The sequence below is a fragment of the Nelumbo lutea genome, chromosome 2 (genome assembly GCF_056320005.1).
Source record: "Nelumbo lutea isolate HS-2025 chromosome 2, American lotus-T2T, whole genome shotgun sequence".
NCBI lineage: Eukaryota > Viridiplantae > Streptophyta > Magnoliopsida > Proteales > Nelumbonaceae > Nelumbo > Nelumbo lutea.
Window position 1 is genome coordinate 49,926,666 of NC_142685.1, and position 17,369 is coordinate 49,944,034.

The 17,369-nt window shown below is 37.5% G+C and overlaps 1 protein-coding gene across 6 annotated transcripts; it reads left to right on the forward strand.

Moving 5' to 3' along the window:
- Positions 1-912: 912 nt before the first annotated feature.
- LOC148870563 (oxysterol-binding protein-related protein 3A) lies at positions 913-14,700 on the forward strand. 6 transcript variants are annotated; one of them, XM_088968763.1, is made up of 11 exons: positions 913-1,170; positions 1,364-1,495; positions 4,927-5,020; positions 6,449-6,565; positions 6,667-6,739; positions 6,821-6,939; positions 7,178-7,299; positions 10,171-10,347; positions 10,571-10,715; positions 13,449-13,627; positions 14,312-14,700. In XM_088968763.1, the coding sequence occupies exons 2-11, from the start codon at positions 1,398-1,400 to the stop codon at positions 14,556-14,558; spliced, it is 1,371 nt and encodes a 456-aa protein (XP_088824889.1). In that variant the 5' UTR covers positions 913-1,170; positions 1,364-1,397; the 3' UTR covers positions 14,559-14,700. The 6 variants fall into 6 exon arrangements, with proteins under 6 accessions (XP_088824889.1, XP_088824893.1, XP_088824891.1 ...); XM_088968767.1 differs by having other exon boundaries at positions 996-1,170; positions 14,395-14,700; XM_088968764.1 differs by having other exon boundaries at positions 1,009-1,170; positions 1,345-1,495.
- Positions 14,701-17,369: the final 2,669 nt, after the last annotated feature.

The window sequence follows — 17,369 nt, forward strand, 5'->3', positions numbered from 1 at the left end:
TAGGGTTTGGTGGAGGAAAAGCATCAAAACTCTGCAAAATGAGAGGGAGAATGAGGAGGGACACATTGTGTTTTTGAGTCCTATTTTCTCTTTTTGTGCCTAGTTGAACCAGCTAGCCCATGCTAACAGTAGGTTCAAGCATTAATGTAGGGGTGGATCCGAGCCAAGCCGAGCTGAATATTTGGCTATTTGAGCTTGGTTCGCAAGAATAGTATTAGGCTTGAGCTTGAGCTCGAGCTCAATTTGATATAGAGACTTGAGCTCAAGCTCAAGCTCAACTTGGTTCATAGCTCGCAAGTTTGAGCTCGACTCAGCTCGAGCTCAACTATAAGCCAAGCTTTTTTTTTAAAAAATAAAAATTACATGTATAAAATTATTTTTTATTTTTCAGACAAAAAAATTAAGAATTATAAAAATTATTTACTATTATACATAAAAATAGTATATTAAAAAAGAATATTATATATAATAAAATTATTTATTATATATTTATATATGTATGTATATATATATATATATATATATATATATATATAAAATAAAAATTATTTATTTAATACTAGGCTTACAAGCCTCACGAGTTGATCTTTATTAGGCTCGAACTCGGCCCCTATCATTAACGTTATAGAACAGGGGGCTGGGCAACGTAGTATCGAACTCGGCTCGATTAGCAAACGAACCTATATATATATTCGAACCGTGAACTCGTGACAACCCCTAGCTGAGCAACGTGGTCGATGTAAATCCACCGGTGCCAGCGGGATTTGATCCCGAGTCCGCTATAAACAATCGGAGATTCACCCGACTGAACCACCATCAGTTGGTCGTACAATCGTTGAACTTGGACCAGTTAAGTGGTGTCGACCCGGGACGTAAGTAACGTAACCGTGTCTCTTGACGTGTAATCAATCTGGATTCAAAGCTTTCCGAATCCGGATCACACGCTCACAACTCCAGTCTCAAGACTCAAATAATATACACTAATGGGGTTATGTCTTTTCGGTTGTTTTAATTAAAGTCCTTGAGTCACTTTTGTCATCTGGTTCCGCGGCGCAACATTACCATTCTATTCTTGCACGATAAGAATATCCGACCCTGGTGTAGTGATAGGCTTCAAACAGCAGAAGTAGAAGCGCCAACTAGTTCCAACTCTCGTCCTAGCTGTTCTCGGTAATCGCCCGCTCACTTCAATTTAATTATTCTTATTATCTATTTAGCTCTCTCTCTCTCTCTCTTGCACTTTTTTTTTTTCCGATTTCTCTTCGAACGCTCGAATTTGGAGTTTAATTGATTAGAGTTCCAGTTTCTCTTCTGCGATTTCATCTGAAAGTGTTGAGTTGACAGATCATCTTAACCTTAACAGATCTTCTAGTTTAGAGAGAGTTAGGGCTTCTGAGATGGCTTCCAAGGATCAGAAGCAAGGTGGTGGCTTTTTCTCATCGATCGCTTCTACCTTGTCTAATATTGGGAGCGCGATGCACAAATCTGTTAACGGGTACGGAGAGCTTCAGATTCGACTCTTGAGTCTTCTCATCTGTTTTGGCCTGTAGATACAGTTATACTGTAGGGTTGAAGTATTTTGTTTCTTCGCATAGAGCCCTAGTTTATTTATATTTATCTTCAATTCATGAAGTAGAATTTAACTTCTGTTTTGTTAGACAACTATATGTTTATAGTTCTCATTAAAGCATAATTTTAGTTTTCCTTCCTTGCTTCGAATTTGATTGACATATGCGCCATTTTCTTCCTTTTAATGGCAGAATGGTATTCACTTGGTTTTATGTAATTTCCATTCAGGCTGGTTCTTTCTGAAACAACAAAAAAGCTACCAATTACATTCACTTGGTTTTATGTATTCACTTGGTTTTCCCCGCATAATGCAATTTGGGTAAGGATGGGCTTGCTAGAAAGACTGATGGTTTACTCGAAGGGTGACTTAAACTCTCAACTTTAGTATATAGGTAAAGAAAGTTGACTATGCTTGAATCAATCTGCTCCATTCAATACATGGTTACAAATGTAATTCCTGTAACTAGAATCTCCTTCATCCATTTACCTAGAAAACTATTCGTACCATTTTCGATTGGGCTATGTTCTGTACTTCTTCCATTTTAGGTATCTGTGCCATAAGTAAGTGATGAGAGCGAGTATTGGAGCAGCTTTGGAATTTCGACTTTAAAATTTAAAAAGATCAAAGGTTAGAGAGCGTCATTAGTCAATGTTGGTCCTGTCTATCCAGGGACTTGGGAGGGTGGACCTAACACCAGCAGTTTTTCGACGAAGTGGCCAATTGAATCCATGTTCTCGTGTTTTTTCAGCCCGAGGTTTTAACATTGCACCAAACAATGGTAACTACAGTGGGCAGGGATATGTGTCTTTGTTAATTTCCTTTTTCCTTTATTTGTATTTCTGCCTTTTTACCTGAGCATAGTGGAGATGTGGATATAGGGATAAATGAATGGCTAGACTAAAAGAACAGAATTAGAACATGGGTGAATCAAAATTCAGAAGCTATAATGCCCAGATACGGATACCAATCTGGATGTGTATATGGGTATGGGTCCTATAAAACATGCTCATGTCATGCTTGTAGGTCTAGTATTGGAAATGAAGTGTCATTTTTAAGACATCTTTTCAAACTTAATCAAATTTTCAACACTTTTTACATTATGGTTTCTTAAAACATACCAATTTACATATTTTAAATATATTAATCCATAGGAGTATATCTAGAAGTGTGTATGCAATATCTGGTCTTATATTCAGTGCATATTGTTACTGTAATTGGCACACTAGGCATGTATAGATGTCTGGGTATCATAGATCAGAAGGGGCAAATATAGAACGACTTTTTTGGATCAATATTATAGCACAACTTCTAAAGTGCAAATTAAAAATATTCAATGGAGAATATGAATCTGAAATAAAAACAGCCTTCTCCTTATCATAGTTGTCAAGGCAACGCCTAGGCAGGCGCCTAGGTGACAAGGCGCCCTTGGAGGCTCGCCTTGCCCAGTCGCCAAGTAGTTTTGTGCACTATGTTATAAAATACTTTTATACTTTTAATTTTTTGACATTATAATTATAAAATAGGCATCATTAAACTAGAATACTCATTTTATGTGTTTATGTACTAATTTCTTTTTATTATTTTCTTATTTATTAGGGTTTAATCAACACAAACATTGCTAACTGCTGTATTGAACCCATGGTTCAAAGTATCGATACACCTCTGTGTATTGGCAGAGGTGTACTAGTATTTAGTACTTATAACGATACTCCCCCTATTTTTTTATTTCTTTGTTTTCAATTTCATTTTTAAATATATATGTATATTTATACATACACATATATTATTTTAAAAAATGGGTTCCCAAAAGCACCTGTAAACATGTGTGTTGGAGCGCCAAAGATACAATACAATACACCTGATACGGGGCGTATTGTATTGAAGTTTTGATCCTTGATTGAATCCTCAAAGATTCCAGAACCTGAACCAGTAAGCAAGGGAAGAACTTAAAATTTTTTCTAATCAGCACATTTTCTTCTTATAGATCTTCTTCTTCTTCCGCCTTTTATTTTCTTCTTTTCCTATAACAAAAGTAGGGGTTCAGCCCCTATATTTTTTGAATTTTCTTTCCTTTGTTCCTTTTCTTCTCATAAAGTGTTGATTTTCTAAACTTAAAACATGAAATTTATGCTTCTCTCATGAAAATTATGGATAATTTTTAAGGAAAGATGGTTATGGACCCTAGGGAACTACCCTAGGATATATGGTTTTACTTAAAAAAGTTCATCGCCTAGGTGCCCGCCTAGGCGACTAGGTGACAAGGCACCCCCTGTCGCCTAGCCTCGCCTTGGCGCCTTAAAAACTATGCTCCTTATTTGTGGGTGCACTATTCAAGGTGATTTTGCTCTCAAAATGCTGAACCATATCTAGACTGTGAATAGCACATGGTGCTAGGTGCTTAGTCATTGAATTAGAAAGAGCAAAGATAAAACAGCTTCTAAAGTGTAGCAATGCCTGCATTTGGACAGGTTCAGAGGGGAGCATGGCTTTGAAATAAAAACTGCCTTTCTTTACTTTTTGGGAGCAGAGGTCAAAGATTATTGTGCTGTCAAAATGTTGAGTCACATATCTGGAGTGGTGATCCTATCTGTGCTTCTGGGCAGTAAGACTACATTAAAAATGGTGATCCTATCTGGAGTGGTGATCTTATCCGATTTTGCATTAAGACAAACTGTTTTATGTTATTTATTGATCATCTAAGTGTAACCTTCATGCCATGGAATTCCTGGTTAATGTCTTTAGATTTATGCTCAATTGATTGGTTTCAAGTTATTTTAATTAGATTTTCTGTTGGATACCTGAATTGCTATATAATTTTCTCTATGGCAAGTTCCTTAATTTTTAAAGCAAATGATTAGGGTTCAAGTCTCTTAATTTACATTTTCTTTGAATACATGTGTAATAAAGTAATATGTACAATAAAGAGTCATTAATTAACACAAGTTAAGAGGTGGACTAATGGTAATTAATTAATATATTAAAATAAGAGGTCATAGTTCGAATCTTGCTAAGCACATTTTAAAATTTCTACTAGTTAAGGACCCAGGCAATTTCATGAAACCAGAAATGGGTCATCGGTTAAATCATCTGGTCAGCTGGTTTGCACTGTTTTTTAACAAAAGCGAATATTGGGGTATGACCGAACCGGCCAAGGTCCTGGGTCACAGTTCAACCGATCCAACCGGCTGGTCCGATCTGGTTTTCTAAACACTGCTACCAATTACCAAATACCAATTATTGTGGATTGGAACTTCTATTTATGTGCTTATGAAGGACAAAGTTTTATTATTCTATAGCTTATCAATCATTTCCTTATCCTTACTAAATTTGATCTCGCTTCCTTCTTTTTTCTCCAGATTGCTGGGTTATGAAGGACTGGAAGTTATAAATCCGGAGGGAGGCAAGGAAGATGCAGAGGAGGAAGCTCAGAAAGGAAGATGGAAGCAGGAGGTTCTCCATTTTTATTTTCAATTTTTATTGAACTATTAACAATTCACTGCTGTTTATGTTCCGCTTGTTCCTCCTATTTGAGGTTTTACTTTTGCAATTGAATATATGGTGTATACTATTATTTTGATAATTTTATGTTTATAAATAGAAAATAATGTCATGCAATGTGCTATTAACTTGTTATGTTATATATTTTGTGGAGTTTTATTGAGGGATCTTTCTTGAGCGTAGTTAGTGGAATCATGTCAAAAGAGTGATATTCTAGATTATTCAAAATGTGTGTCCATGGTTTTTGAGTGGAATCCGTCCCATAACTTTGGCATGAGGGTTTTTTAAGCTTAGAGTGTTGGAAGTTGGAATAAATATAATTGCATTCATTCAAATATGTGGAATCTTACCAGAAGTAAATGCGGGACATATTCAGCTTGTCTTTTGGTTTTTGTACTCCTCAAATGAAACCTTTTGCCCTCACCAAACGCTTTACCGTCCCCCTTTGGGCATGTTGAGCGAACCCCATTACTAAACAAAAACATATAAAAATGAAAAAAAAACCCCACTGGTTTGATGCATTAACCATGCTGTTAACACAGTAGTTTGTATATGTTATAATGCTCCTTATGCGACCTTTTCTGTCCCTCACACAGCTAGTTTTTACCAAGATATGTACATTATTATATTCCTCCTCTCAAGGGGATCTCTCTCTCTCTCTCTCTCTCCGTGCATGTTTGGGTACTTAAAAAGTTTAGAGCTTTGGGAGTTTGTTGCTATGAAGCTTTTACACTATGATCCGTACATGTATCCATTTTCATGCTTTGGCAACTTGGACTTTGAGCAGCATCCTAATCTTTCATTAAAAATGGGTGATAGCTGTAGTGAGAATGATATATGCCTTAGGAGAACTCGCCCCTAAAAGCAAGCTGTTAGAGGGAGGTAACCCAAGCACATATATACCCCACAACCGCCTCCCATACTACTGATGTGGGATATCTCACATTAGCATCCCATACTACCAATGTGGGACAAATGGATCGTAACATTCCACCATGCTCCGCAGTCCTGGCACCCATGCAGGTTGGCTTTGCACTAGTCTACCTAGTCCCGGCCGAACACTGCAATACTGGTGTCACCACCTGCGCCGCACGATTACAACTGGGAGGCATAGTGCAGGCTCTGATACCATTTGATACGTGCCTTGGGTGAACTCGCCCCTAAAAGCTAGCTGTTAGAGTGAGAGAAGCCATTAGGTCAATTTTTAAGCATGCAAATTCCTCTTTTTACTCCCCATTTTGTTCTTTGCAGGCCCATAAGGTTTGCAGTGCATATGCTTTGATGTTTCATTTCGGAAAGTGAAAATAGAAAAATATTAGTTTACAAACTTTTTATTATTTTATGTATGGTTTTATTCTGACCTTTCTTCTTATATTGTAGGAAAGAGACAGTTACTGGAAGATGATGCACAAGTATATAGGTTCAGATGTCACATCAATGGTGACACTTCCTGTTCTTATTTTTGAGCCAATGACCATGCTTCAAAAAATGGCTGAGGTTTGTTCCATTTTTTTTTAGAATGAATACCTGTATTCTTTCATATCTCTGGTGCTATTTACTGCCTGAAACATTACAAGTTTCAGTAATCCTTGTTACAGTTAATGGAGTATTCCCACTTGCTAGATCAGGCAGATGAATGTGAAGATCCTTACATGCGGCTTGTGTATGCATGTAATTTTCTATGGCCCTAGATTTTTGTGACATGCACTAGTATTTTTCTGGTATAAAATAGAGCTCTTTTGCCAATTGTAGCATCCTGGGCCATATCTGTCTACTATGCTTATCAACGGACTTGGAAGCCTTTTAATCCCATACTTGGTGAGACATATGAAATGGCCAATCATGGTGGGGTTACATTCATTGCAGAGCAGGTGATTTGTTCAGGATTGTGATATTCATTGTTTCTTTTTTTTTTTTTTTTTTCTTGGGCTTAGTATTAGCTGCTGGTTATCATATATTTTATTGGTTATAAAAGCACTTTCTTTCCTTTGCATGCATGTCAATCCCAGTCAAATTTGTTTTCTGTAACTGGTGTTTGTATAGTTGCCTTCTGGTTTTTTTGCCGTACGATCCCTGCACTGTAGTTTATTATACTGTTTTCAATTTCAGGTGAGCCACCATCCCCCGATGAGTGCTGGGCATGCTGAAAATGAACATTTTACCTATGATGTCACATCAAAGCTGAAGACAAAATTTTTAGGAAATTCACTTGACTTCTATCCTGTTGGAAGGTACTCTTTCCATATCCAATTTTATTTTAGTTTTTTCCTCTTATTCTGGATGTCTAAACCTTTATTGTACTTGTCTTCTAGATTTGTTAGGATCTGATCAACGAGCTTCTAATTTGTTGTATTCCAATATAAAAATCTCTATTCTCTGCATTTTATTGTTATCCTCACCATATGGGTGAGAATTCATATTATCATGAAGAAAGGCCCCTACAGCACCACCTGCTGGTGGCTCAGTAGGTTCTCCGGCTGGTTGTAGCTGAGACCTGGGATTAAATCCCATTGTCACCAAGGGTTGGGGGGCAAGGTTCAAAATATCGATACAGGCCGATATGCCCTGAACCACTTGCCTAGTTTAAGGTTCAAAATATCCTCACCATATGGGGGCAAGGTTTAGAGGGGCTGATTTAAGGCCGGTCTACCCTCTGAACCACTTGCTGACCCGAAACACCCCCTTGTAGGGGCGTATTTGGAAGGCTCTGATATGATACGTATTGGCCGATACGTGACAAAATTTTGATCCTTGTTGGGGGGTTATGGCCTTATGGGTATGGGGGTTGCCCATTGTGTAGCACCATGAAGGCAAAAAAGAACAAAAGAAAAAAGAAAGAAAGAAAGAATGAATGGCCCCCACACCTGTAAAGACCCACCATCCTCCCCAGTCTGCAAAGTGGTGAATCTTAAGTGGTTGCGTATTATACAGAAAGAAAAATAGACTTATATACTGCAACCATCTGAGCTAAAACCATTACTCAGAGTAATGACTAGCTGCTAAATTTAGGCATGCGTTTCATCCTTTTGAATCCCTTAGAATACTCCCAACCAGTTGCTTGAGATGCATCCTCGCATAGATTCACAGGCCTTACATTTTGACCTTGGTGAACTTTAACAGTATAGTCTTTTTTTGTGGATGGAATTTGCCTGGTAGTATGTTAGTAATATGTACCTGTATTGTTCCACCTGTTTGGGTTCCAAGTCTCTATGTTTATGAATAATCATTTCAAAGCCTGATTCTGTTGGATTGAACTTGCTTAGCCACTTAAATGTGACTAGGACTAACCAGACCACATATTATATGGGTGCCATCTCCATTAGAATTCTGCCCCACCTGCTGAAAGGCCATGAGACATCACCAAGGTCACCTCTGGGGAGTGGGGAACTACTGATGCCGCTCCAAAAAGTTGAATGATTTCTGTGAAGTTAAGCTTAAAGATTTAGAGAGGTGGTTATGTGATTGTCCATCTTTAGGCCTGGACACGAGACCAGGCCCAAGCTCGGAAATTTTTAAGATGGGTCTGGGCTAGAACATTTCAGCACTAAATATAAATGATAAGTGAAGGACCATTATATGGTACTATGGTTTTCTGGTGATGCAGTTATATTACAATATCATTTTCTTCGAACATCTCCTAGTCAGGATTTTAATTTGTGATCAGTGTTGTAAACAGAGCAACGTTATAGCGAGGTGGATTCTAGCTGAGCCAAACCGAGCCGAATAGGCTATTCGAGCTCAGCTCGCTGAAATTGTGTTAGGCTCAAGCTTGATTCGAGTTAGAGATTTAATCTCGAGCCCAACTTGGTTCAAAGCTCGCAAGTTCGAGCTCGGCTCGGTTCAAGCTCGACTGCAAGTCAGGTTTTTTTTTCTAAAAAATAAAAATAATAAATATAAAAATATTTTTTATTTTACATACAAAAAAATAAGAATTATAAAAATTATTTACTATTATACATAAAAATAAAAATATTATATATAATAATAAAAATATTTATTATATATGGGCTCGCACTTAGCTCAAAACTCAGTTTAAACCAACGTTTTTGAACTGCCGTTGACCCGGAAGGTCAGACCGTTCGGCCAGGGAACCGTCCAGGCAACCAGTTCCGTTTTACCCCAAACCCGGCATCTGGTCAAAAACCGTTGAAAAAGTCAACAAACCATTGACCCGGGTGGTCAAACCGTCATCCCGTTCAACGATTTTTTATCATTTTTTTATTTTCTCAAATTGTCAGAATGGGCCGTCCATTTGAACCGGATGGTTGGACCGTTGACCTGGAAATTGGTGGCCAGAACGGTTCCGTTTCCAGGTCGTTTTTTAAAACGTTGGTTTAAACTGAGCCAAGCCGAGCTTTCCATAAGCCAAACTCGAATAGCTCATGAGAAGCTTGGCTCGTGGCCACCACTATCCATCTTCATTGCATGACAAGCAGCAGTTCATAAACCCTGCAAAAAAATTAGTGATTTTCTGATTGATGCACTCTGAAGGAAGAGAGCAACTTGCTAGGGTCTGCGATGCTCCAGCTTATCTGGAAATGGACTGTCAACTTAATTAGGATGAGATGAATAGCACTGAGAAACTTTATCGGATCTGTCTTACTTCCCTCTATGGCTTAGATGAGAGGGGCCACTTTATAAAACCTTCATTCTAAGGGATGTCTAGCAATAGAACGAAATGTAAATGTGTATGAGTTCTACTCTGCCTAGATGAAGTTTGTTCATTGATGCATTTGTATGTATATGAAAAAAATAAAAAATAACTTCCAGATTTTGTCTGGGCTTAAGCTTTCGATATGATTGAGTTGACTGGATCTGAAACACTTGTCTGGATGCATTCATATGCTAACTATGCTAACAAATAGATATCAACTTTGGCGTTAAAGTTTTTTTCTCACGTTGACATTGTTTGATCTGAAATTCCTGTGTTTCTTACTTTCTTTATGAAGCCCTCTGAGATATATGGCAGGCTTCTCTAATAGACATCATAGCGATAGATATTTTTCCTCTATGTGCGCATTGTTTCTTAAATGGTATATGTTGCTCCATACACCTCCTATATGAAATAGTTGCATTTGTCATTCTTTTTTTTTTTATTGCAGGACACGTGTGACCCTTAAGAGAGATGGTGTAATCCTAGATTTGGTGCCCCCTCCGACTAAAGCCAACAACCTTATATTTGGGCGGACTTGGGTTGATTCACCAGGGGAGATGATCATGACCAACCTGACAACTTGGGACAAAGTTGTACTTTATTTTCAGCCATGTGGTTGGTTTGGGTATGGACATATAGATTTCCTCATGTGACGGGCATTCTGAATTACATATTTGTTATTTTATTTGTTGGATGAAAGGAGAAAAATTAGTAACCTTGTTGAATGTTTTTCTTTGGTTTTGGTAATTCTGCACTCTTGTTCTTCATCAAGTGTTTTTTTCCTTTTATTATTATATTTTCCTCTTACTCATTAACTGTGTCTTATTAGAAACTGCAATTGGTTGCAGGGCTGGTCGCTATGAAGTGGATGGTTATGTGTATAATTCTGCAGAAGAACCTAAAATATTGATGACTGGGAAATGGAATGAGTCAATGAGTTATCAACCATGCGACTTGGAAGGGGAGCCCCTTCCTGGCACTGAACTTAAAGAGGTAACTCCTTAGTAGTTAATACTTTGTTCTCCTTCATTGTTGTCTATTCTGCTCTCTGGTGTGATTATATAGTAAGTCTTTTATGGCTTCTCATATTATGCTTGCTTTATTTTTCCGAATTCTCAATGTACACTACAGTAATAGTATGCTAGGGTAGTTGTCAAATCTTATGATTTACGATTTTTTTTTGGCAAGAGATGATTTACGATTTGAATCTTATTTGTGAATCCTTTTCTGCAAAATTCTTACAAAGTTTTGTTTGAATCCTAAAATTTGATTCATGAATCTTACATTTTATATGATTTGTATGATTCAAATCAATTCAATTATAGAATATATAATTATCAAGGTTCAAAGTATCGATACGATACGCATTTCGGCCGTATCGTATCGGTACTTAGAAACAGCCGAAACATATATATTTTTTTAGTTTTTTTTCAAAGTTTGGTTTTTTAGGAAGCTTAAAATGTGTTTTTTTTTTATTTAAAAAAATGGGAGTCCAAAACACCTCATTTTCAAAAGATAATGGGGTGTATTGTATCGATACTTTAAACCATGATAATTATATATATATATATATATTATTAAGTTATTATGCATATATTAACATATTATACCATAAATACATATACATGCCATATATACAACTTTCATAATTTTATATATTATACCATATAGATATATATTTGGTAAAATATTGTACCATACATATAACTTCTGGGCTGGGCTGTCTGGGCCTAGGACTTGCTCGGCCCAGGCCTGACTGGCATTATGTGTAGTTGATGCGAGTCTGGACCAAGCTGGGCCTGGAAAAATATGGCTGCCTGGGCGAGGAAATATTGCACACTGGGCCAGGCTATGCCGGCCTGGGCCAAAATGATCAATCCTAAGAAAACCCCTTTTCCACCAACCATTCCTGATAGAATAAAACCCCATTTTCTTAGCTCCAACCAATAATAGCAAACTTAAAACATATAGCTACTGCACCTACAAAGCCTCTCTTCTGAAACACTCAACCACAACTATGACATTGATGGAAGATCCATGGGTAACCCAGGTCCTTCCGGTGTTGGTGATGTGTTAAGAGATGGTGAAGGAAGAATTCTGGCTCTTTATTGAGGGCAAATATGGGTTGGTGATTCACTCAGAGCTGAAGTGATGGCCCTATTCCAAGGATTGAGATTGGGCTAAGCAGTTGGATCTACAACAAATTGAGGTGGAGGGAGACTCCAAGTTGGTAATAGGGTGGATGCAAACAAGCCACTTGGGAATTTGGACCCTTAGTTTGCAAGGGAAATCAAGCGCCCAACAAGGGAGATCGGGGTACACTTTTAGGTGTACTAGAAGATCAGCCAATCGACTGGCTGACACTCTAGCAAAGCAGGCATTACTAGGGAGAACTGTTTTGGGACTTGTTGTAATTCTGAGATACGTTGAGGGTTCACCAGTTCAGCACCCTTTCTGTGGGTGGTTCACAGTTGTACTGTTTAAATTAATTGAATGAAAATTACTGTTTCTATTAAAAAACTATGACATTAGACTCTCTATAACCATCCCAGCACACTGCTGACACCTCATCATCGTGATCAGCAATTGAACCATCATCAATCACAATTATAATCCTGTACTGCAAAAGCAAGAATCTTTTCTCCATCTCTCCAAGATTCCATCTCAAAATTCACCCAAAATAACACATATATTCCAACCCCAAATACATAATTTGTTTTCTTGTGAACTTTCATCCACTCTTTTTCCCCCTTATTTTCTTTCTGATTCCCAAAACAACATTCTGGTAATGTCCTTAGTCCTAAGAGGAACAATACAAATTCTTTACCAATTTGAGCTTGTTTATCAACCATCCTCTCTAAATCCTTTTTTTTTTTACCTGCTTAGTTTTGTCCAATGATAATGTGACATCATTCTTTTCTTGATCTGCTACTTCCACAACTTCTTCCCCAGAATGATCTCCGTCGCACTTCATGATTTCATGGAAATTTTCATCTATCAGCCATGTCCAAACATTTGCCCCAATGAAGAACACAAAAGGGGCTCTTGGGGGAATTTTAATATTTTGGTGCATTTCCCGGTAAATATGAAAAAGTGTCATGAAATAGGCTTCTTTTTTTGTTACCCCTTATGTTCATATTACCTTTGAAGGGAGTGATTTCTGCACGGTACATATGCATTATTTTTTATAGAGAAGAGCCACAAATATTAGTTAGTTAAAAATAGCACAGGTTTTGAAAGAAAAAAGTACCTCTTGATTATCTTTTTTCAGTTTTCAATAGAGATGTGTGGCTGGTTCATCAAAAACGGGATCTGCCAAAATCAGTCACTTGTCACTTGTAAAGTGAGTTGATTAGAGGACAATGGGGTTATCTTTGTTCAGTAATTGGCCAACTTCATCTTCCATGCCTTGTTAGTTAGATGGTGCAAATACACCATAAAAGTGTGTTGAAATATTACATGTGGGCATCATCCATCTATATCTTTCTACTTCCTACATTCAAATTATGCAATGAATGAATTCTCTGTTGTGTCAGAAGCTGGTGATATTGGGATTCTCCCTTTATTGATCTTGTAGAGAGGCCATTCAGATATGATTATTTTATGTATCTTAGTTTTTTCCAGTTTTGCTGATGAAGTACTTTTCTGTCATTTTTAGATGTTGAGGTGACAAGATTTATGTGTATACTCAATGATTGCTATATATTGTTTTGGTGATTTTGACAGGTCTGGAGAGTTGCTGATGTTCCAGAGAATGACAAGTTCCAATATACATATTTTGCACATAAAATAAACAGCTTTGACACTGCACCGAGGAAGTTGTTGGCATCAGATTCTCGTTTACGTCCTGATAGATATGCCCTTGAGAAGGGTGATCTATCCAAAGCTGGTTCTGAAAAGAGCAGGTCTCTCTCTCTCTACCATATTAAAATATTCCATAGATTATTAGGGGAATAAAGTATAAAGTCTATACATATCAAGTTGATATGATGGAATTGAGAGAAGTATCTTGTTCTGTCAGCTCATATTGTATGTATGGCAGAGTTGGGAAAATGACATGATAAGTTGGTTCCATGGTTTATTGTCTTACCTAGTATTATCACCTATACATTTCCCAAGTTGCTAGGATTTCTATATTTGATGTTCCAGAAAGGACAACATTAAGGAATACTTCCAGTCATGCAGGCTGAGGTTTAGCTTGGGCATTTCTTACCTGATTTCATCACCTACTATACATTTCCCAAGTTGCTATTCTATATTTGTTGTTCCGGAAAGGACAACATCAAGGAATACTTCAGGTCATGCAGGCCATGGGGTTGGCCTAAATATTGGTTGGTAGAGGATCAATCTTGTTATTCTGATGGTTGATTTAGAAGATCAAATTAAATGCCATTTGATCATGATTATGATTGTTTAAACATGGTGTCATTGGAATCCATCTAGCTGCCCAACACCATGAATAGTATTAGGTTAGACATTGAAACCTCAGAAAAGAACTAAGTGCTGATTATGACTAAAGCTAAAGTTAGAATTTTCCAAAGTATTACAGAATATGCCTGTTTTCTCATGCATCTACATTAATGTTTTAGTCTGGAGGAGAGGCAGAGAGCTGAAAAAAGAAACCGAGAAGCAAATGGTCACCAATTTACTCCAAGATGGTTTGACATTACAGGTGAAATTACTCCGACCCCTTGGGATGACTTGGAGGTGTACCAATTTAATGGGAAATATACCCAGCATCGGGCAGTTGCAGATAGCTCAGACAACATTGATGAAGTTGATGTTAGATCAATAGAGTTCAACCCATGGCAGTATAATGATTTGACTGCCAAGTGATGTTTTGTTTAATGTTTTGCATCATCTTTTTCTTCTGGTAGCTGCAACAACCAGAAACAATTTATATGTGATTTGTAGAAATTATTTGTGTACATGTTATTATATCAAGTATTTCAAGGTAGTGTATTCATTTTTTGCAGTATTTCTAACTTCAAGCGTATTTCATCTCATGGTATGAGATATGAAATCTCTGGGTTAGGGATTACTAGGACTCTGAGAATGGCTATTCCCACTAGCATCTCAGTTAGATCATGCAGGCAGTGGACCATGATGATGTAATCCCCTGCTATCTGTACAATGTTGGCAGGCTACATGGGCGCCTTCTAACAATGTAGGAAACCGGACTCTGGAGGATTGAAAATTGATTATGTATTCAGCTTTCGTCATGTCAGTATGCCACCTGTAAGTCGTAACATTATCCAAGCTGGAGTGCTTTGAAAGCCTCCGCTTGAGTTCCAACGGTTTCAGGACTACGGCTAAGATTGTTGAAATGGAACCGTATATTTGGTGACGGTAATATCTTACCGAAAATATATATATATATATATATATATATATATATATATATATATATATATTTGTTTTTTTCTGAAGGTTTCAATCATGGTTCATTCGTTCAAGAGATTGGTAGAAAGAGATGACAATAAGGCTAAATAAAGATCAAAGACATTTTCAAGAAGAACAAAATAAAGAGATGGACTTAGGAAAATCAGAAGAACTTCTGCAATCGAAGCAATGCGACTTGACATCACCAACAGAAGTGGATAAGTACATCTTCAAACCACTATAATTGCTGAGAGGAGTTACCAACTAAAAAGAGAACTGTCAGAGGAGGTTACAAGCCACAAGCCATGAACTGTAACTTTTGACCATTCCAAAACCGCAAAAGACGGCATCATATGTAATTGTCATCCAGCACACTAAGAACTGACGACTATGAGCTGCCATTCAAAGAACATCAGAGAACTGTAACGTTTATCCACGATGCCAGAAAACTCTGGAGAAATTGAAACTGCCATTTAAGACGTTTGAGCACTATCATGACCATCAAGGATGCCGGAGAATTGAAACTGCCTTCTAAAATGCTGGAGATGGCAAAAGAAGGGGCAAATCCACCAGTGATTTTTGCAGAAAGGAGACTAGAGCAGGAACACCAAATCAAAATGCCCCAGAAAGAAAGCAGACAAAGAAGAATACGAGAAACACAGTAAAACAGAGAACAAGGGAAGGCGAACAGAAGAGAGACAGAAAAACAGTATAACAGAGAATAAGGAAAAACAGAGAAAAACAGAGAACAACAAACAAAGGGCTGAAAGAAAAAAAAAAAAAACCTCGAAAAATCTTGAGAGATCTCGAGGGTAAAACCTCTCCGGAAACAGAGACGGACCCTAGTTATAAGGCTTTTAGATAGTTGAATAGAATCTTTACCCATCATCGAATATACGCAAAAATAATCCGCGTTTGTATGTACCCATATTCAAAGCTAATCTTTTTAGTAATTTTTATTTGGGTAAAAGACTTGAACCTCCCCCTTCTTCTAAACACTAAAAGATCTCCCCATTTTTCAAATTAGACTTAAACCTCTCTTATCGAGTGATGTGAACGGACAAAAACCTCCCATCAAACTCTCCCTCTATATCATTTAGCACATGACATCATTTACAGTTTAAGTTTTTTGAAAAATCCAACTTTGCCCTTAATTACCCCCTTTGTCTAGGCAAAAATTCCCCTTTTCCTGCAACTTCTTCCACAATACCCTGAAGTTACCCAATCCCTATTCACCAAGCATCATCTATATTTGATAAATCTAATCGAGCCTGTTTGGCTGTTTCTAACGTTGTTTCTTTTCCTGTTACAACTTCCACGTTTTATTGTTTTTCCCACCTCAAAACAGGCTTCCTTGTTCTTCTACCTTGATGAGATGGAAAATACTGGAGTTATCTATGGTAATCCTGTTGGTGAGGCTTTGATGAAGACCAGTCCCATGTTTCGTTAAATACTTGCAGCTACGAGTTCTATCTTAGCATGGTCTGATAATCCATCAATTCAAAAATACTTGCAACTTGCAGTTTGGGAGTGATGTTTGTAGAACTGAACCAATGGTCGGAGAGGAAAGCTAAGTTGGTTATGGTTATACCATCAAATCGTTCGCTAATTGTTGACCCAGGATATTGGTCATTTCACTTTTCATGGTTCAGTAATCCACTCCGATTTGGTTTTGGAACATTGATTGGAGGTTAGTGGAAGGGCAATATTTTTGAAAAACTTGGAAAATGTATATTGAGAGTTACGTATTTATTTTAACATAAATGATTTATTGAGTAAAATAACCCCTGTCTGAAATAGGGAGTAAAATATTATAAATTTTTGTAAAATACTTCAATCCAAGGACACGGATATATGAATGGTGGACCAGTTTTCACTATTCCAGTGGTTAATTGAAAACCCATATGATGTAACTGTTTCTCGTCACATCATTTTTTTGTGATGTATCAATTTTTTGGTTAAATACCTCGTCTTTTGATAAGTTTTCAAGTGGCTTGTGGCTCAGAGGATGAAGTGGAATTCCTTGGCGGTGAACTACCTGGTGGTGAGCTGCATGGTGGTGAGCTATTTTGATGAATTGTTGGGTGGTGAACTACCTTGATGACCTGCTTGGTGAATTGCCTTGATGAACTGCTTGAAGGTGAGCTACCTTGATGAGCTTTGTTGCTCTTTTAAAGGTTTGCAAAGAACAAAATGTCAGAGGACCCGGGGTGGCTTATTCGGCGGGGACACTCCGATGGCTAAGTTAACACAGTATAATAGTAG